General features: G+C 35.9%; 3 protein-coding genes and 1 non-coding gene across 4 annotated transcripts; 2 read left to right on the forward strand and 2 right to left on the reverse strand.

Moving 5' to 3' along the window:
* The first annotated feature begins 36 nt into the window (after positions 1–36).
* LOC110909302 lies at positions 37–3,888 on the forward strand. The gene is made up of 5 exons (XM_022154335.2): positions 37–382; positions 478–2,760; positions 2,833–2,898; positions 2,994–3,334; positions 3,411–3,888. The coding sequence occupies exons 1-5, from the start codon at positions 331–333 to the stop codon at positions 3,738–3,740; spliced, it is 3,072 nt and encodes a 1,023-aa protein (XP_022010027.1). The 5' UTR covers positions 37–330; the 3' UTR covers positions 3,741–3,888.
* Positions 3,889–4,123: 235 nt separating this feature from the next.
* LOC110905850 lies at positions 4,124–4,716 on the reverse strand. The gene is made up of 2 exons (XM_022151303.2): positions 4,535–4,716; positions 4,124–4,473 (listed from the first exon to the last, which is right to left on the reverse strand). The coding sequence occupies exons 1-2, from the start codon at positions 4,625–4,627 to the stop codon at positions 4,234–4,236; spliced, it is 333 nt and encodes a 110-aa protein (XP_022006995.1). The 5' UTR covers positions 4,628–4,716; the 3' UTR covers positions 4,124–4,233.
* Positions 4,717–10,727: 6,011 nt separating this feature from the next.
* Positions 10,728–15,474, reverse strand: LOC110909301 (protein SCAI). Its single transcript, XM_022154333.2, has 9 exons — positions 14,873–15,474; positions 13,975–14,181; positions 13,276–13,518; positions 12,997–13,063; positions 12,384–12,557; positions 11,845–11,936; positions 11,572–11,745; positions 11,345–11,481; positions 10,728–11,173 (listed from the first exon to the last, which is right to left on the reverse strand). Exons 1-9 carry the CDS (start codon positions 15,371–15,373, stop codon positions 10,987–10,989), a joined length of 1,782 nt encoding a protein of 593 aa, XP_022010025.1. The 5' UTR covers positions 15,374–15,474; the 3' UTR covers positions 10,728–10,986.
* A 4,464-nt stretch (positions 15,475–19,938) lies between these two features.
* Positions 19,939–20,044, forward strand: LOC118486980. The gene has a single exon (XR_004880147.1). It is a non-coding gene; the product is annotated as a small nucleolar RNA R71 (small nucleolar RNA).
* Positions 20,045–20,791: the final 747 nt, after the last annotated feature.

The raw sequence follows: 20,791 nt of genomic DNA on the forward strand, positions 1-20,791 counted from the left end.
GGACAAATGGGAAAAAGAGTTAATTACACAGTTAGTCCCTGTGGTTTACACTAAATAACAATCTAAGGTACTAAGAGTTTAAAATCACGTTTTAGGGTACTAACTTTTAATTTTTTAACAAAGTAAGGTATTAACGTTAAGTTGCTGTTAAATGCTAACCCTGACACCCTCACGTGCCATAAACGTGAGGGTAAATATGTCATTTAAATGAAGGTCTCCTGCTTTAATTAAACTCTGTTTCATTCAACATCAGTCTATTCATCTTCACCCCATATACTCTGTAAACCCAAATCGAGTAAACCCTGATTTCTAGGGTTTTAGCGTTGAGCGATGGATCTTTTGAGACAAGAAGATGAACCATTTGACTACGTTGGCAAATACGGTAAGTCGCCTACTCAATAATGCTTTATTGGATGCTAAAGGCAATGGATTTTGCATAATTTTCTTGTTCTAAAAGATGATCAATGTTGATTTCAGGTACACAAACAGGATTATTTTCTCTGAAGATACACTACAATGGGCAATTTGGAATCAAAAATCAAAATCTTTGCTACATAACTGGTAAGGTAATCTATGTTGATTTCATGGATACGGACATGTTTTGTATCCATGATGTCAACGATGCTATGAGGTTGTTAGGGTTTTCAGAAGATAAAGTTCATCATTTTTATTTTGTGGTTCCTGGTAGTGAGATACATAGTGGTCTTATGTCTTTAAGCACTGATGATGATGTACGAGTCATGAGTGAATATGTGCTACAAGGTTCCAAAGTTATAAGTCTTTATGTAGAGCATGGTTTAGGCATTGCAACTGAAGATGTGACAGTCAATAATGGTAAAGTAGATGACCCTAAGAATGCACAAGTAGATGAAGATGTGACAGTCAATGCTGGTAATGTAGATGACCCTAAGAATGCACAAGTAGATGAAGATGTGACAGTCAATGCTGGTAATGTAGATGAACCAAAGAATGCACAAGTAGATGAAGAGGTAACAGTGAATGTAGACTTTGATATCAATGATGTTGAAAATAGGACTGAGAAGTTTAGTAATGAAGATGTTGAGAATATCCTAAGACAGACTGTTGTTGATGCTTCTTTTAATGAGCTGTTTAGTGATCACAACACACTTGGTGATGTTTTAAAACCTTATGTAAGGCCAGCTGAACAGAAGGAAAAGGGTAATGAGAATGAAAAGGGTAATGAGACTGAAAAGGGTAATGAGAATGAAAATGGTAAGGAGACTGAAAAGGCTAAACAGAGTGAAAGGGTTGAACATGATAATGAGGATAGTGGTGATGAGGACATTGTCGATGAGGAAAATGAGGTGTTTGAGGTAGAAGTTGATATGAGTCAGTTTAATGACAAGTTCCAGGCTAAGCATCAGATGAACAATGAAAAAGAAACTGATAATGCTACTGAAACAAGTGTGGATGATACTGAACATGATCCCTTAGAAGAAGAATATCTTAGCAATGATTCCCTTGGCACATCTGAATCTGAAGGAGAACTTACCATTGAAAAGCATAGGAAAAAAGCATTTAGGAGGATTAGGAAACAACAAGAAGCTAGTAAGGAAAAATGTGCATTTTATGTAGGTCAAACATTTGGTGATAATTCACAGGTGAAGACCCTCATCAGAAGACATGCAATTGAAACAAGAAGGGAGATTTTTTTCTATAGGAATGATCAGGAAAGGATAAGGGCCCATTGCAAAGGGAGAATTCCTGATTTTGAAATGGCCCAAGAAAAAGAAGGCCCAAGTGAAAGTCAAAAAGATGGCCCAAATGAAAGTCAGAAAGATGGTGGTAGGTTAACAAAAGAAAACCCTAATAAATGTCCTTGGGTTGTGTATGTGGCTAAGCTTAAAGATGAACCTACCTGGGTGGTTAAAACCTATAACCCACAACATAAGTGTTTTCAGACAAGAACTTCAAGACACTTCACATCTGAATGGATATCCAAGGAGATAATGTTGGATATTGAATCAAACCCCAAGATCCCAATCAAAGCTATCAAGGATCAGTTGCAGAGGAAATTCATGATGGAAGTTTCAACAATGAAGGCATTTAGGGCCAAAAATATGGCTGCAAAGCATGTGATTGGTGATTATACAAAGCAATACAGGCTGCTAAGGGATTATGGCCTTGAACTACAGAGAACAAACCCTAACACAACTTTTAAAATTGACCTTGAACCATCCAGTATTAATGCTTCTTCAAGTAACAGGGTTTTCAGAAGGGTGTACATCTGTCTTGGTCCATTGAAGGAGGGATTTAAGGCTTGCAAAAGAGAAATCCTTGGTTTGGATGGAGCTTTTATGAAGGGGCCATTCCCTGGTCAACTGTTGACTGCTGTGGCTATGGATCCCAATAATGGGATCTACCCACTGGCATATGCTATAGCTGAGGCAGAGTCAAAAGATTCCTGGACATGGTTCTTGGATCTTTTAAGGGATGATCTTGAATTACCTGTGAATGCCAATTTCACTTTCATCTCAGATAGGCAGAAAGGAATCATCCCAGCCATTGCTGCTGTCTTCCCTAGTGCAGAACACAGATATTGTGTTAGACACATTCATCAGAATTTCAGGTTACAATGGAGGGGAAAGGCATACAAGGACATGTTGTGGGCCATAGCTACAGCCAATACAGTTCAGCAGTTCCAAGACAAAATGGAGGAAATGAGATTGATGAACCCTGATGCTCATCACTATCTAAGCCAAATTCCAGCAGTTCATTGGACAAGAAGTCACTTTTCAGGTATAATATTTATTGTAATTCAATTGTTTAATCACTATTGTTGGTTTGTATAACAATTTGTGTTGTTAACAGGTAGGGCTAAGACTGAGGTGTTGTTAAACAATTTGTGTGAGGTGTTTAATGCAAGATTGGTGGATGGTATGTATGATTACTTAACTGAATTTATGTTATTATATTTATATTATTATATGTGTTTAATCAATTCATGTGATTATATTTGATTATGTTAACAGGCAGGGATAAGCCCATTATCAGTGCTCTTGAATATGTTAGAGAGTATTGCATGAAAAGGATTGTCAATGTGCTGAAGGTTATTGCTAAGACTGATGGTGTGTTGACTCCAAAAGCTGCTGAGCATTTTGAGCTTGTCAAAAAACATGCAGCCAATTTAATTGTCCAGTGGAATGGTGGTCCTAAGTATCAAGTTAGTTGTTATTTGGGTGAAAGATATGGAGAGCAGTTTGTTGTGGATGTCATTGAGAGGACCTGCACATGCAGGAAATGGGAAATAAGGGGCATGCCTTGTACACATGCTGTTGCCACCAACTGGGATATGGCTGCAAATGGTTTGAAGGTAATTTCATTACTGCAACTGAAGTGGCTGCAAATGGTTTAAAGTTAATTAATGTATTTTTTTTTTGTTTGCACAGGTTGACATACCAGAGAGATGGGTGGATGAGTGCTACTGGTTGTCTACATGGAAGAAGGTATACTCTTACAAAATAGGGCCAATCAATGGAAGAAGCATGTGGCCTAGGGCACACTGTAGTACAAAACTCCTTGAACCAATGTACCACAAACCTGTTGGCAGACCCAGGAAGATGAGAAGAAAGGATGAAATGGAGAAGGAAGATAGCATGGTTAAAGATGGCAAGTTGAGTAGGAAATGGAAGACAGTGACATGTGGAAGCTGTGGAGGAAAAGGTCACAATAAAAGAAGGTGCACCGGACAAGGCTCAACTGCTGCTCAATCTAGTTAAATAGGATGTTTGGTTATGCTTTTTGATGCTTTTTTATGTTATTAGGCTGCTAAAACTTCTGGTTATCCTTTTTTATGTTATTAGGATGTTTGGGATATGTTATCAAACAGTTTGGGATATGGTTTTTGTAAAACTGTTGTTACCAGTTTGGGATATGTTCAGTTTTATCTTATGTTCAGTTTTATCTTATGTTCAGTTTTATCTTATGTTCAGTTTTGTAAGACTTTGGTTTTATCAGTTTGGTCAATTTGCCTTGTCAGGTTTACTTGTCAGGTTTACTTGTCAGGTTTTAAAGACATATTATGGTCAATTTGCCTTGTCAGGTTTTAAAGCCATATTATGGTCAACACAAACAAAACACAACTTCATTATAAACAACTTCATTATAAACAAAACACACTTTATTACAAACAAAACACACTTTATTACAAACAAAACACAGCCTTCACATTTCATTACTGGACTAACATTATGAATCATTACTGGAATAACATTATGAAGGCTTCAAGAGAAGACTGATCAAAACAACTACAAGGATTAACACTAAAAGGCCAACAAGTATACACCAACTCATCACTAATGCAGCATCCTTTCTTCTAATTTCATGCTTCAATTCTTCAAATCTGACTTCAATGCTCGAACTGTGATTTGGGGCTTTATGAAACCCTAACTCTGGGGATGGAGGAGAGTTCACAGGAGGATCAATCCACACAAAGAACTTACATTTTGATCTCTGAAAATAAAAAATTTCAGTAAACACACGAATTAGGTGATAAGGGGATTCAAATACTTACCATTTGTGGGCATGTATAAAATCTCCGTTCAGGGTTTTTGGAGGTCTTCGATGTCTTCATCAATGCTGCTCTACCACACTTGCACATCACCATGACGGCTGTTAGGGTTTAGTATGTATCTTCGATGTCTCTGTTCACAGATGAGGAAAGGGGGAAGAGCATGTTAGATTTAGGGTTATAAATTGGGAGGGAAAGCAGTTCATTAGGATTAAATGACATTTTTACCCTCACGTTTATTGCACGTGAGGGTGTCAGGGTTAGCATTTAACAGCCAACTAACCTTAGGACCTTACTTTGTTAAAAAATTAAAAGTTAATACCCTAAAACGTGATTTTAAACTCTTAGTACCTTAGATTGTTATTTAGTGTAAACCACAGGGACTAACTGTGTAATTAACTCTGGGAAAAAGGTAAACGGTTAAGGTTACATGGAAGATACATATTGACCAAATCATAATTTTTTAATGAGTTAAAATGTTGGCTATTTGTCACTTTAATTCAAAGTTTTTACTTTTTTGTTTGTGGGTTCATAAAGATTTTACCGTTGTCATTTTAGTCTACTAGGTTAACTTCATTCATTTTTTCTGTTAACAAGAAGAGCAATTCGGTCATTTTATATGTAATTCTGTTAACTAGAAGGGCAATTCGGTCATATAAAATGACCGAATTTCTCTTCTCGTTAACATAAATAGTGGATGAAGTTAACTCAGTGGACTAAAATGGCAACGGTGAAACCTTTTTGAACCCACAGGCGAAATATGAAACATTTGGAGTAAACTGCCAAAATGACCCAAACCACAGGGATTAAAATGGCATTTAACTCTTTTTTAATTTTATTTTTTGTAGAAAAATATATGGTTTTAAAAGGGGATATGAATATGATGAATGGTAGATTGGGCAACGATATCAAATAGGTCGGTTTTAAAACAGGTTTGGATCTAGTAAAAAATAAGTTAAAACCGCATCGGTTAATACGGTTCGGATTAGATATCAGTTTTTAATGTAGGGGGAACTTGTATGGTATGAAACCGGTTATGATATAGATCTGGTTTGGTTTGTTTTAACCGGTTACAATTAAGAAGTTCTCAAATTGACGGTTCGGTTCAGTTGTTGACTATTTTACCCAACCTGGTTTATGGATTAGAAGTTTTGGACTATTTTACCCAACCTGGTTTATGGATTAGTTTCGGGTCAATTTATTACAGGATTCGGATCCGGATAAATTTGGATGTGCACCTTTAGTTTAAACTTATGCTGATTACGTGCCCTTTAAATGGTTATGGCAGAAAATTAGTGAAGAAAAATATTTGGATGATTTTTTCTTTTCAAATGAAGAAAATATGATACAGTAATCAAAATTTTGTTTAACTTTGGTGTTGTAAAAATTTATAGCCAGTTTAACTTAATGGTCGAGATGAAAATGCTATGGAATTTAGTTATTAGCTGATAGTTACGTGAAGGTTGAACTTGGGAGAAATAAGTTTGATAATCTTCAAGTTATGTTGTTATGTTTACTAATTTTTGAAAGTTTCGTAGTTACAAAGTAATATTGAAATTTAAGTGACTATAATAAAAAATATATAAATAAGAGTTTAACTATTATTTGAGGGCATTTTCTATTTCTAGAATGTTAAAAATAACCAACACAAAAGGGGTGAAACATGCATACCCATAGAAGAGGGACCACGACCATGTGACGTAACACTATGGTGACCAAATTACACAAACGGTTGCCACTTGACAAATAAGACGAAATTGTAAGAAATTATTTAAATTAAATAATTGAAATTTATGGACAACCAGGTTGGTATGACAACCAATGGTTGCAACCAACAACCAACATAATATTAATTCTTTATTCTTTTTTATATTATTTAACTTCTATTTTTTATAATATTTAATTCTTTTTCCTTTTTTTATTATTTAACTTCTATTTCTTTATATAATAAAATACTAGTTTAGGTTGGGTTGTGATAGTGGGTGAAAAATTGGATTGGGTTGGGTTGTGTAGGTGGAAGAGAGAGAAATTAGTATTTTAATAAAAAATTGGGTTGGGTTGGGTTGTGATAGTGGATAGTCTAAGAAACCATAATAAAAGCATGGAGAAGGTGAAGACCTTAAGTTTGAGTTTGTTTTGCTTTGTATCTTTATATTTATGACCAAATATTCGTAAGGTTAAATACTTAAGTTAGGTTTGGGCTCCGTTTCGTTTGTTGTGTATTTTCTTTGTTCAATTTATTCTATTTATATGTGTAATTGTTCTTTTTATATAGTTGTAGTTTTAGTTACATAAATGTGTGTAATATGTAATCAACATTAAATATACACTGATATACATTTCATTTCATAGATATATAATTTTCATATTATAATGTTTATACAGATAATAGACTCATCAGCCTATCAAGTTTGATGTTGAAAATCCAAGCTTGTTTATTTAACAAACTCCAATTTAGGTTTGAGATCAGCCTGATTTTCCTTACGACTGACTCAATTCAAGATTCCAAAAAACCAATATCAAGTGGCTCACGAGTGGTTTGACTCATTTACACCGCTCCTAAATATAAACTTCATGCAACACAGAATGGATAATGAAATCTCTGTTAGGATATGTTGAAGCATATGTTTTCTAGCCCATATGAATATGTATCATATATCATAAAAGGTCGAAGTATTTATTACGTATCCTAATAGAGATTTCATTATCTAAGTTGTTAAAAACTTAGATATTTAATTTTCTTCATACAATGTATAATTTTATAGAGAAAATCATCAGGCAAAACCTATAATAAAATTTTATATATAAACACAAGTCATGGAGGGGAATAGTGTCGACGCAGATTTTATATATAAACAAAAGCCATGGAGGGGAATAGTGTCAAGCTGTCTGACACTTCTCCATTGGCCCAAACAAATTACGATTTTATCCCAGCTTAGAATTACGATTTTGCCTCTGGTTCAAAATTACAATCTTGCCATCGTTGTAGATTTTAACAAATTATGATTTTACCCCCAACCAAAATTACGATTTTGCCCTTACTTCAAAATTACAATCTTACCATCGTTGTACCTTTTGATAAATTACAATTTTACCCCAGTCAAACTTATGATTTTCCCCCAGTTTAACATTACAGTCTTGTCAACGTTTTTCTTTTTTTTTTGCAAACCTATAGTAGTGTTTTCTTTTAATTGGTTGACCCGGTGTAATTTTTATTCGCTATCGCTCGCTTATTGGTCGTGACAAATTACAGTTTTGCCCCAGTTTAAAATTTTAGTTTTTTCATCGTTTTAGTTTTTTTCTGGCAAAACTATAATAGTGTTCAGAGTCGTCCCCTAAAACTTTTGAAAAAATTTAGGCCTCGGGCGACGGAAAGAATTTGGCCCAAAATTATGGTTAAGGGTAAATGAATTACAAAAATAAAAACTTAGTGATGGAGCAAAGACTTGAACTTGAGACCTGAAGGGGTATGGTCCCAAAACGACCATTACCCGCATCAAACAAACCCCTACCAGTAAGCAAACCGCACCCATGCGGTCACATCCTTCGAACCCATTCGGTTTGAAGATGAATAGCTTGACCCAAGTACGAAAGAAGATGAACATATCGATGCGGCTGGCACCGCATCATATGGCCATTTTCGTCACGACAAGGGAAGCGAGCAAATAGTCTCCACATACGATGATGCGGCCAACACCGCATCTCGCGTATTTCTTGATCACAAGTAGGAGACGCGGTAACTTCAGACGTTACCGCATGCAGCGATGCGGCTCGCACCGCACCCTGCATATCCAACAAGTGGACTGACACGCCAGGCAAGTGGCTGACACCACGAGGCAAGTGGCGCCGGCGACAGTCCCCTGTCAGAGCTATTAAAGCAATGGGCTGACGTGGCGTAACCCCCACGGCCGGCGAGACTGACACACCTGCAACGGTGCAGCTCGTCGTCAGCCCATCCATCAATCTCCTCCTTCACTCCTCGGCTATAAATACCGACCCCAAACCAGGTTTGAGGTATCTCTTCACAACTCTCTCACTACTACTATCTTGCTTTGCTTCCCAAGCAAACTACTGATTCTCACGCCGGAGAGTGGTAACAAGGAGCACCCCCCACCCCATCCTCCTTGTTACGAGTCACGGCTTGTTTCCTTGTGCAGGAGATCATCCACCGGTGACCCAGCCAGCGATCTCCGAGAGGAAGGGATTAACCCTTCTTGACGAGACCAGTGTGTTAACCCTGCCCGGTTAACCATTGTTTCATCAAGACCTTTGCATTATTTTGAGATGATTTTTGCCACTACACCACCAATATTTTTTTGCATAATAAACGGATAAATATATTAAATATATAATTTAATAAATATATACAAGCTTATAAAGACTTTTCGGGCCCTTTGAAATTTTGGGTCTCGGACGTCGGCACGGGTTTATCGGGCCCAGAGCCGGCCCTGATAGTGTTTTGTTTTAATTGGTAGAGATATATTTGGTCTAGCGCCCCGTAATGCAGGCGTGGCATAAACCAGTAATAAACATAAGTACGTTAATAATTATCAAAAGGAAATATTGCCTAGCGATATTTGAGATCCGCCATTTGTAGTTACTATAGTCTATAGCCTAGAAGACGTTACTTTCATTTATATGGATTTTAAAAGCATCAAATGAGGGGGGTGATTGTGACAGGTTCTATAATTTGAGGGACCTTGTAGTACGTAACATTTTAGAATAATTAATTGCCGTAAGCAACGGGCGTGTGACCGTGTCCAAGGGCCGGCCAACATTGTCTTGGTAAAATGTGACCGACTCAACTCGTCGTAACTTGGGCTCAGTCATGAAATTGGGCTTTTGGGTATCTAGTCAAAGAACTTGATTTTTATATTCATCTTCCAAAGGAAATAAAGTAATAGAATAATTTTTCTTTGAATAATTAATGTGAATATATTATATAAAAAGGTAAAATCAACCAACATAATAAAAATTTCTGTTATTTGGTTTATTTTACAGGGTAGCATATTGCAAACCAGTGACATGTTAGTTTTTTCTCCATCTTTTAATTTAAAAGTTGACATTAATATAAGTGACGTGAGTATTTTATACTAAAAAATAATACGACCTTTTAAAGCCCTTAATATTGTCAAAATACCAACCCTTTGCTTTATAAATTGAACAATGGACACACCCTTCGGTTCAAAATTTGAACACAGGCGACACTTCGACTATATGAGAGAACGTATGTCCCATCATTTTTTTTATACTCCATTATAGTCTTAGTAATTTTAACAAAAATAATTGCAGCGATATAAAAAATAATAAAACTAATGAGTGATCAATTCGCAACTGGCTAACACTTAATAAACCAATCTTACAAATTGAACATGATTACTATGTCAACTTAACACGTCATAAATTATAACTTTTGATGAAATTAAATTTTAAAATTGTTTATTTAATGTTTTAAATAACTAAGAACTTATGAAAAATTCTAAGAAAATCATGTGATAACTTTCATCGTTTTAATTAATGGTTTTATAGCAACATTGCAACATAACATGTGATTGAAATTGTTGAGGAAAATAATCCAAAGTGAGGTGCTAACGTATAGCGTTTCTAGTAGCTATGCATTTATTTGGCGTTAGATGCCTATGTTATCCCTCGATTTCAATTGTGTACCACTTTTATTAGGATCTAAATGCAATTTCGATCCCTATTGAATACCACTCTTTTGCATTGATTATTTGAATCTTTAATTATAAATATAGAAATTGTAGCATTCGCCCTTGTGTGAGCTTGTTTGAACTTTAAGCTTATAAATCTAGAAATATAGTAATCGCCCATTGTGTGACTAGGTTTGAACTTCAAACTTTAACTAGATTTTGTCAGGCAAGTTTTGTACCCAGATTTTTGTGCATCTCTACCGAACTTGCCTGACAAGAATTTGGTTTTTGTGCATCTCTACACCTATGGAGGACACAACTACACGAGTAGTTAAATTTATTCAAGTCGAATGGGCTTATTGAAATGATCAAACGGATAAATTTTATTGATGAATATTTTTTAAAGTTAATAATATTGTCTCTTAACATGTTAATTTGGGTTATGTAACAGCTACAATCTATGTATATTCTGACAAACCATACACCAGAAATGTCATTATTAATGTAGAATTTTTAAAGAACTTTTGTTGATAGAAAACCTGTCATCAGAAACCTCACGAGATTCAAGAGGTTTAATTTAGATATAAAATACCCAAATTCGTATTGCATAGGCCATGACAGCATCACTTATTTTCCACTACCAACATTAAACCTATACACACCTTACATCAGAAACTACCAAGCCAAATAATTAAGACAAATCTCACCTAAGTGTTGGAAATATATACTCCCCACTCTTTTTAAGCTTTAACAAAACACACCCAGTTCAAAAAAAAAGGATTTACATTCTGGTCCTACTTATGGCTATAAGTTGTCAAACCGAAAACAATGTGAAACCTTTAGATGCTTTGTTAATGCGATGGCGGCTGACTGTACGACTCTCGAGTGTGGAGACACGGAATCTGGAAGTTGAGGCAGACAAACAGGTACATAAAGATCCTTACCTTCCTCATGCTGGTATAGCGTAAGCAAACACCGGCAAAATATAAATCTGGACATAATACAAAAAATCAAATAAAATAACATTCTCATGCTATTGTAACCAGAGGTGGGCTTTGACCCACTTGTACATCAGGTGGTCACTAAAGAAAGAGAAAGCAACCACCTTTCACTGCCACTCCCAATTGTTAAGGTAGAAGCATTATTTTAAAAGAGAAAATACCTAAGGATAAGCCGACGTAACAAAGGTTCCGATAAAACCTGGGCCCACACTAGATCAAGGGCAGTTGAGGTACAAAGAATCACTTCCCACTCTGAGAAAGCAGTTGAAACAATACTATGAGCCTCTTCCATTGCATCCTAGAAGCAGAGACACGGAAAATGAGTCGTGATATTTTCTATGCTTGTTAAAATTTAAAAGATGTTTAAATAAATTTCCAATCAACATACAACATCAGAATATGTGAGTCCAAGCATTTGGCAGCATGCCAGCAACGGTGCGGTAAGAAACAAGGTGAATTGACTTCCATATTGGGTGACATCACCTAACGGACTCTTGAATGTTGGTCTTGAAGGAGAAAGAAACAAAGCAGCTGGTTCCCCCCTTTCGGCACCATGTAAAACCTGGGAAATAATAAAAGAATTAAGAGCACATAAGCTACTTAAAATATAAGATAACATAAAAAATGTTTACAAGTCAAGCACAAGTTTTGACAAACCTGCCTTGAATGCATGGCTGTTGTTGCTATCGATAATAAAAAGTGCTGGTTTTCTAGTGAAAGGGATTAGATCCCCGGGGTAGAGGTCGTTTGAACCTGCAAATGACATGACAACGATTGAGTAAAAACACGTAATAATGATTTACGAGTGGCAATTTCAGCCCGTTGATTGCGGTTATACTTTTCACTAACGGGTCAGATGAGAAATTTAAATAAAAGTTGGCTAAACCAAAAACAGGTTGACCCAACCCGGTAAAAAATCCCTACGAAGACCAAAAATTGTGACCCCTGTGAAAAAAATCTTGGGCCCACCACTTTTAATACTCCAAAGTGTATTCAAAATGCATTGAAAAGATCTAAAATCATTTTATTTCCTATATTAGCACATATATGAATATAAACTGACGAAAAATAAAGACAAAACGTGTTTGTGTTGGCCCAAGCATTTTGGCATGTACTAAAAACTATCTGTTTTGACTTATCCATTTTGCCGCCTCAATATAAATTAGTGATTTCGAAATGAAAAAAAATCCTACTTCTCACCTACAGTTCTTGAAGGACCTAACCACAGAGAGCTTTCAAAGGGATGACTGGAGCTTTCCTTTTCATTAAAATTATTTTGAGGAATCAAATTATTGCTCTCACTAACATTAGATGTCCTTGCACTTTGATTATTTTGCCTCTGTGTAACACTGGTTTGACTTTGACCAGAATTCCCTGCATGGGGTACCATCTGTTAGTATCAGCTGCTAATAGCAATTCAGCCCATTTACTAATGACTGAAGCATTCGGAGTGTGTTAAATCTCTAGCGAGTCATACGGGTAGAAGAAGTAATGTTAGCTAAGAAAAGAAATGTGTCAAAGGGGTTGAACAGGTCAACCAGGTCAATCACCAAGCAAAATGTAATTCTAATGTAAATAACTCCCAAATATATTTTTCAAAAAAATTATATTATTGTTGAAATAATATAACTTTAGTAATCACTTTGGGACACTAATTACTTATAGATAAATAAATAAATAAAACTTGCAAAAAATGTGCCTAGTTGCCTACCCTTTACTCTTTTTCTTTATGTGTTACCCAACCCGACCATTTTACCGGATATACTTTCAAGCTTGACTACAATTCCACTGGATGATAAAAATAAAAGCTAACCTGAGGCTGCTATGTATATAAGCATAACACTATCTGGAGGAAGCCCATCACACATTGTAGCCATAACCTGCAAATACAGAAAAGTAAATATCAAGAATAATCTTTTAATACATTTTCACACAATTTGTAAGTACTTTATCTATGTTGAAAGATTCTTATTACCCAGTAACCTTCATTAGAACCACCACACACATTTCTCACATGTTTCGAACAGATTATGTTATTTTTAATCCCTCCCAGAATATATAGCTAAAGCAATGTTAGGAAATTTATACTCACGGATACTAGTTGTGTTACAGATGGTCGATAAAGAAGAGCTTTTTTAGGATTTGGAGGCAAAGATGGATCCATCATATCTGCCACCAAATTTATATCAATTAATCCAGAAGAATAAGACTGATTAGTCAACCCAGCATTCCCACGAGAATCAACAGGTTGTTTTTGGTATAACTCTTCACTTGGTTCCCATTCTAAGCACTGCAGCATTCTGAATGTATCTATTGTAAGTTCTCCAAACTTAACCTGAAGTGTTAGATAGGCAGAGAAAGATTAATCGAACGGGTAACATGAAACCCTGTCTAACAAACAAATCAGATATCAGGTATCCACATATACTAGAGGCGACAACTTTGGCAAATTTACTTATGTACGGTCAAACATGTAAAATCAAATAAAATAGCTTAAAAAGGGCCAAATGGTTTAAGATGGTCGAAAGTCGCCCAACGGGAATTTTAATGCATATATTTTTTATCATTATTGAAATACTATAATGTCCGCGAACATATTAAAATATCTTTATTATCATTATTAAAATACTATAATCTCCGCAAACATATTTGGTACCCTCATGAATCAATAATAAATTTTAATCATGGACAAAAAGTGATTTGTGCCTAAGCAACCCACGGCCCACATCAAAAAATTATTCGTTTTTACTCGACACTGAACCACACAATAGACCCATTTTGCCATTATTACCTCATTTCGGTGATAGCTCATCAGCAATGCATCTCGCAACTTCAGAACCTTTCTTGCATGGAAACGTGCAACATACTTCAGTGAATTTGGATAAGAATCAAACATGAAACAGTACCGTAAAGGCCTCATGTTTGTAATGGCTGCATCAACTTTCATAAACCGGGCCATTTCTTGCATAACTATGTTCCATTCTTTAAAGCTAGTTTCCTGCAAATAAACAGTTTGACAATTTGAGCCCTACCAGATGCAAGGTCAATTTGCCAACCAAACACACCCAAAGAAAATAACTTTTTTTTTCTAAATAAAGTACAATTATCAGATGACAAATACCAAAGAACCACACCAGAGCTGAAGAGACAACTAAAGCATACAAACACCTCAACTACACAAGGAATAACAATAAATAAGGTGACGTTTGAGTGTTTGACAACTGATTCCGAAAGCGATCATGTGATATGAAACAATCACAATCAGATAATATATTGTAACTCAACAGGCTGCCACAAACAGTATTCGGATCTATTTAAAGTAATAGTGATCATATAATCATTCATTTGTCAATTTTTTTTTAATTATCTAAGGGTTTACATTCCCATATATAATCAAATAATCAGAATCAATCTTTGTAAGATGTTGAAAGACTTAATGATTTTATTCATTCAATAACGATTACAATATATAGATAATATAGGAAACTTAAGGTGGACCCGTGCGCTTATACTAATAAACTCTAACAATAATATACTCCAATAGTCTTATTACAGCTACTCTTAAACTGATTATTCAAATAATCACATTCAGTTTCACAATCCTCAAACCACAAATTAATAACAATATTTACAAACCAATAACCAAATTGTACAGAACAGAGTAATAAATCCAGAAACACATAACTTACCCCAAAAGTTTTATTACTATCATCAACAAGTGCCCTAAACCGATCCAAAAGATGCGTCACCATCTCCCACCGGTTCAAAATCAACGAAACCTGCAAAAACCTAGCGTAAAACCGTAACTCCTTAAACCTAAGCCCTCGATCCTTCACCTTACAATGCGATGCATCAAAATAACCTCTATTCAACACAGCCTCATAGAAAATATACGATTCGATCAAAAACCTAACTTCACTCGTCCTCATATACTGCATAAAGTAAAGCTGGCCGATTCGTGAAGCGATCTCACCGATCTCCCAACGCTGCAGTCCTGAATCGGTTAATTTCGACCGGTTTTGTTGCTGAAACTTCCAGAGCTTCGTGTACGCTTTGAATACGGTTGAGAAGTAGTGGTTTGGTGCACGAATGTGTGCCGGAATATCGCGAACCTTCGAGAACTTCTTATCGGCGGTTTTGACGAGTGTTTTGAATGTTATTGGAACGACGTCGTCGTCGTCGTCGGCCATTGAATATGTTAGGTTAACAAACGCGTTCAGTGGTACCGGAAAATAGGTCTCAACGGATGTAAGGCATCGGAGAATGGAGAAGTTGTTGTTGGTGTGTGCATTGCTGTGTGTTGTTGTTGTCTGGATATTATTATATGATTACTTTTTTGGTAGGGTTGGTTGGATTAGTTGGGTCCAAGGGTGGACTTCTGTTAGTAAAACAGTCGCTAAAGTAGGTGTCGAATATCGGTTGAATTTGATGCAAAAGATTCCTCACTATGCAACATTTTATATGTTATGAACTAAAAGTATACTTATTGAGGTAGTAGTTTTTTATTGTTTGAGTACCGACTAGAGACTTATCGTTGTATATCGATCTATTTATAGGATTTAATACGAACTTAAAACTAAGATGATATTGATACGTAACAGAGGATTATTAGATTTTGTTTCAATTTTTTAAGTCGTACGGTAGTAATTAGCAGATTGATAAGTGATGGCCTTTTGAAAATAAGTGAAAATTATGGAATGATAAGTTAAAATGACACGAGTATTCCAATTATTTTACACTTAAAAATCTAAGCAGATTTTGTTTTTTACAACTCTACGAGTCAAAATGCACTAATTTTATTGTGTTAAATTTTAAATTTGGATTAATTTACAACTTGAGGTTTTTATAATGATATATATAACACATATAGTGAAGAATCAAATACCCCCCACCAATCGGATTTGGGTAAGTATCTCAACAAGAAAGAACCCTGAGCCTCTTCATCAGTAGATCGGTATTGCAAAACAAGATGTCGTTAGTCTCGTTAGAGGAATGGAATTTTTCATGCATCCACTCTTTGCTGTTAGGTACTATATCTCTTTATATAGAAAAGAGTGTGACAACTGGATGTTATATTTCAATCTATGATATCATATACAATCAAATTTGTAATAATGTAACAATTCGTTTGATACAAAACCACAAAAAGACAAAGACCTATTATCAAATAAGTATTTGAATAAAATTTATAATTAAAATCAAAATGAATCATATCATTATGTACTATATGGTTGGTAGTATATAGTGTAAATTTGAATAAAATTTATAATTAAAATCAAAATGAATCATATCATTTTGTACTATATAGTTGGTAGTATATAGTGTAAAGTTGAAAATAAGATATAGAAAAACTGTACACATCCTTTTTCCTACTTTTTATAGAGGGTGAAATTAGAAATTATTCCAGCCACATGTTGAGTAGTTTGACTTGTCTCATTTAAGAAGGTGGGATCCAGTGTGAGAAGTCGCACGGAATAGCTGAATCAGAAAGGGATGGCCATTTAGGTGTCTACATAAAGCATTTTATGAATTGGGCCCCTTGACAACCCAAATCCGCATCGTGACTTGTGTTGTGTACGAGTTGGCCTGGCCATGTGACCAACGAAGCCTAATATTATAAGTTTGTTTTTTTCTTTCCTATGCCAAAACAAAATATATATGTCACCGATATATATTTGTTGCAAAAGTTAATGATAAAGGACGGATGGGTTATGAGATGACATAAAACATGATACGATTGGTTGGTATGGGTTAAGTTATTTTACAAAGACTTCTAATTGTAAGGTTAGACGGTATGGGGACCGTTCCCCACCCGTCCATCACCAACGACGACGCGCACACCGTGCCCCCCCCCCCCATCCGTCCTCATCCTAAGCGTTGACCTGAAGCCGTTTGAGACGGGCCAGAAAAGGACAAAAAATTTGTGGGGTTCGAGGCATTTTTGACCGTTCGAATAAAAAAAAATTCACTTTTTCATTTAATTACCAACGGCCATTTTTTAAAAATTTACCAAATTCATTCCAAATTTTATAAATACTCACCACTTTTATGTCACACCCCGATAAATATCAGAGCTGGCGTGACCGGACTGGTATCTTCATTGCACAGCGTAAGCAAAAAACTAAGACTTCTAAACAATGAACGCCCGCTAAGTACTCAAAATCCCATGGGTTCTCCTACTCCAACCGTTCCGTAGTTTTGAAAAATGCAACTTGAGAAAGAACATGCGAAAAAGTCAACATAAAGTTGAGCGAGTTCATAGTTTGTTTTGAAAAAGATTTTAAACAAATCTTTTTGTTCACCGGTTTAAAAGTTGTGGAGAAAATTTAGTAAAATCATTTTCTCGGCATGATATATGAAAAGTGTGGGTCTAGCCCATATGAGTCTTTGTGCATTGCACGAGAGAGAATGGGTCGAGCCCAAAAGAGTCTTTGTAAGTAAGACCAACTCGTCCTCTTACTTGTACATAAGTTGAAAACGTTACCAAAGTTTGTAAATCCATATATTTGTGAGTTTCCATCAAATGAATCTTAACAACATTTGAAAATTTGAGTATCAAAAGCTGATATGTAAGCTTCTATGAACCTAATGATCATCAATGTGTAGCTAAGACATTAATATGTGTGCCGACATATGAAGCACTCAATCCGGTAGGCGATTTAAGTGTCGATTCACTTCGACAGGGACACAAAAGCACTCTAAGTGGCTGCACAAGGACCGTGAGTGGGGCTCGCCCGTACCCGATAGATCTACCCCCTGTTCCGTGGTCCTTAAAAGGATTAATGGTGCCTAAGTTAGCGCCTATTCGCACTCCATAGCTTAATCATACCCTAGTTAAATTGTATTTCAAAAGAAAAGGGGGACATGAACCCATTGGGTTGTCTCGTTGTTCGTACGCAGACCAACCCAGTCCCGTTGTAGTAACTAGGATATTCCCGTCACTAGTCATGAAAATCATGCACGTTTTGTAGAACCGGTATGTTTAGTCTAAATCGTTCATAAACCATTTAAGTTCCTTGAAATCCATTTGCAACACGGTTTAGAAGTATGAGTTTTCGTTCATCAAAAAGTTGTTTATTTTTTGCAAAACTTGCATGTCTTTCCACCCCCGAAAACATTTGTAAAAATATAAAACTAGAAAAAGTGGGGGTTATGAACTCACCTTGATATTCCTATGCAAAGCTAGCTTAGCGTGATTTCCGTAGTGTCGTTCCAAGAACGTGAATTAGCTAGCGTGCATCTATAGTATTCTTAACAGGGAATAACTTATCAGTTTCTAGTATAACGACGTAGTTAAACTACGTGTCCGAGCTCTACCGAGTCGTTAACAAAACTACTCCACGAAGGAAGGTATGAATATTTTGGTTTGAAACAACCCAACTATTGTTAGTTGATCCCGTTTATGACCGGGATAAAACTAAGTCTCGAAAACGACTTAGTTTTCGAATAGTTTAATATATATATATATATATATATATATATATATATATATATATATATATATATATATATATTTAAATATAAATATACTTAAAACGTCGTGTTATTTATCATGAATAGAAATATGTAGGTGGACAGCGGTACGTGTCGTGTTCGGTTTAGACGTTTGTAACATATAATTTTTATAAGAATATTCGAAGTCGCGAAACTCGAAATAAATATAAATAATTTTATCTATGTTATATATTCTCCGAACACTAGACTTTTGAAATACGATTTCCGAATTTTGGGCGTTTGAAATAAATATAACATTATATTTGTTTGTAAAAACATTCGGAAATATCGATGTTCGAATTAAACATAAATAATTATGTTTATTTTAATTAAGTATCGGAAATATCGATGTCTGAAATAACTATAAGCGTTATATTTATTTTAAAGAAGTATCGATTTCGTAATCTTATAACGTCGTCAAAATAAATATACCTATAGTTATATTATACAATACTCGGATTCTCGTTAGACGTCGTAATTTAAATATAACACGTATCGTGTATCGGGTTTCTAAGAAAAAACGGAAAGAGTTTCCTCTGTTTTTAAGATAACCTCAACATCCAAAGTGTCGATATTTTAATCAAACTCAATCAATAATTCAACGGCTCCAATATATGTATAAAATTTCTCGTCAAAATATCAAAACATAAACTAGTATATAATCGAATCGGTTCAAGCTCGGTCGCGTATCGAAATATGAAATCTATAACTATATAATTACAAATTTCGCATCAATTAAATTTTATCGAATCTTCGTGTCATTTCGTTGAAACGCGTTGACTGACTTTGACCCGAGTTGACCTGTTTGACTGTTTGACCACGTTTGACTGGTTTGACCGGCTGAGTCAAATTTGGGTGATTTCTCAACCCGGGGTGGTAAGTGTTAGAATTCATATTGTAGTTTCTACCACCCCCTCCTTGACCTTGCACAGCATGAACCTCTTCATATTGCCCTTCACCTCCTTGGCAATTTTCAGCCGCATGTCCTATTTCATTGCAAATAGCAGAAACATCATAAATTTGGTTAGAGGTTTGAACATTACCATCGTCTACCGCATGCACTTGAGTTCGGGTAACGGTCGGTCGTGCTCTCCTTGATGCTTGAGCTTTTCTTTTTGATGTGATTGCCATTTGCTCCGAAAATTCCCAATCGTCATGCTCATAGTTTGTGCCAAAAGTGCCATTGGTAATAGACATCAAATCACGAGCATCTTCGGCACTCAAACCCTCGTGGAAAGCATTCATCAATTCCCAAAGTTCAATCCCATGGTGAGGGCAATTCATGATCATCATGTTGAAACGCTCAAAGGCCTCATGAAATATTTCACCTTGTTGTTGTTGAAAACTCCTCAACCCCTTCCTAGCATCATTGGTCTTTTGAGCGGTGTAAAATTCATCTAAAAATATTTGTTGCATCTCCGCCCATGTGTAGATAGATGCTGAAGGTAGAGTGTAGAACCACTTCTTTGCCTTGTCTTCCAAAGAAAATTGGAATAATACTAGTTTGACATCATCGGCCGAAAAACCTTGACTCCCAAGAGTGTTGCAAATCGAGTCATAAGCCTCCAAATGAAAACAAGGCTCCTCAGTTGCTAGACCCTTATATTTCGGCAAACTTTGCAATGAATTGGTTCTCACCTCAAATGTCCTCCCTTGATTATTGTGATGAATAACCACCGGTGAAGGATTGTGAGTGATTACCGGCCTAAAATGCGCTTCAATGCCCCTCGCATGTTCTCTAAGATGTCTTCTTGGTACACCCAACTGACCCCTTGGACGAATAGGACCCATTGGTCTTTGCATAGGCCCTTGAGGTATATGTGGTTGAAATTGATGTTGTGGCATCGGTGGGTGTTGAATTGGCTTCTGGAATTGTGGTTGTGCATTTTGTGGACGAACTTGTTGCAATGGTATAGGATGTTGCACTTGTGGCCCTTGTGGCCTTGGCCGAATATGTTGTGGTATAAGTTGTTGTTGCGGCATTCCACCAACACTTGGCATTCCTTGAGTTTGGCCTTGTATATAAGCAAATTCCCCTTGATCTCCATCACCCCCATATGCATAACCGTCTTTATCATATCCCTCATAATCTTCATACCCCTCATCATATCCAT

The sequence above is a fragment of the Helianthus annuus genome, chromosome 14 (genome assembly GCF_002127325.2).
Source record: "Helianthus annuus cultivar XRQ/B chromosome 14, HanXRQr2.0-SUNRISE, whole genome shotgun sequence".
Lineage (NCBI taxonomy): Eukaryota > Viridiplantae > Streptophyta > Magnoliopsida > Asterales > Asteraceae > Helianthus > Helianthus annuus.

Bases quoted from the DNA above. Each gene is read 5' to 3' on its own strand.
- LOC110909302 (XM_022154335.2), top strand. From the start codon at position 331: ATGGATCTTTTGAGACAAGAAGATGAACCATTTGACTACGTTGGCAAA. The intron at 2,761-2,832 runs GTATAATATTTA...TGTTGTTAACAG, and splicing joins GACAAGAAGTCACTTTTCAG to GTAGGGCTAAGACTGAGGTG. The intron at 3,335-3,410 runs GTAATTTCATTA...TTGTTTGCACAG, and splicing joins TGGCTGCAAATGGTTTGAAG to GTTGACATACCAGAGAGATG.
- LOC110905850 (XM_022151303.2), bottom strand. From the start codon at position 4,627: ATGGTGATGTGCAAGTGTGGTAGAGCAGCATTGATGAAGACATCGAAG. The intron at 4,474-4,534 runs GTAAGTATTTGA...TTTTATTTTCAG, and splicing joins TTTATACATGCCCACAAATG to AGATCAAAATGTAAGTTCTT.
- LOC110909301 (XM_022154333.2), bottom strand. From the start codon at position 15,373: ATGGCCGACGACGACGACGACGTCGTTCCAATAACATTCAAAACACTC. The intron at 11,937-12,383 runs GTGAGAAGTAGG...TGTCATTTGCAG, and splicing joins AGGTCCTTCAAGAACTGTAG to GTTCAAACGACCTCTACCCC. The intron at 11,174-11,344 runs GTATTTTCTCTT...TATTATGTCCAG, and splicing joins TTACGTCGGCTTATCCTTAG to ATTTATATTTTGCCGGTGTT.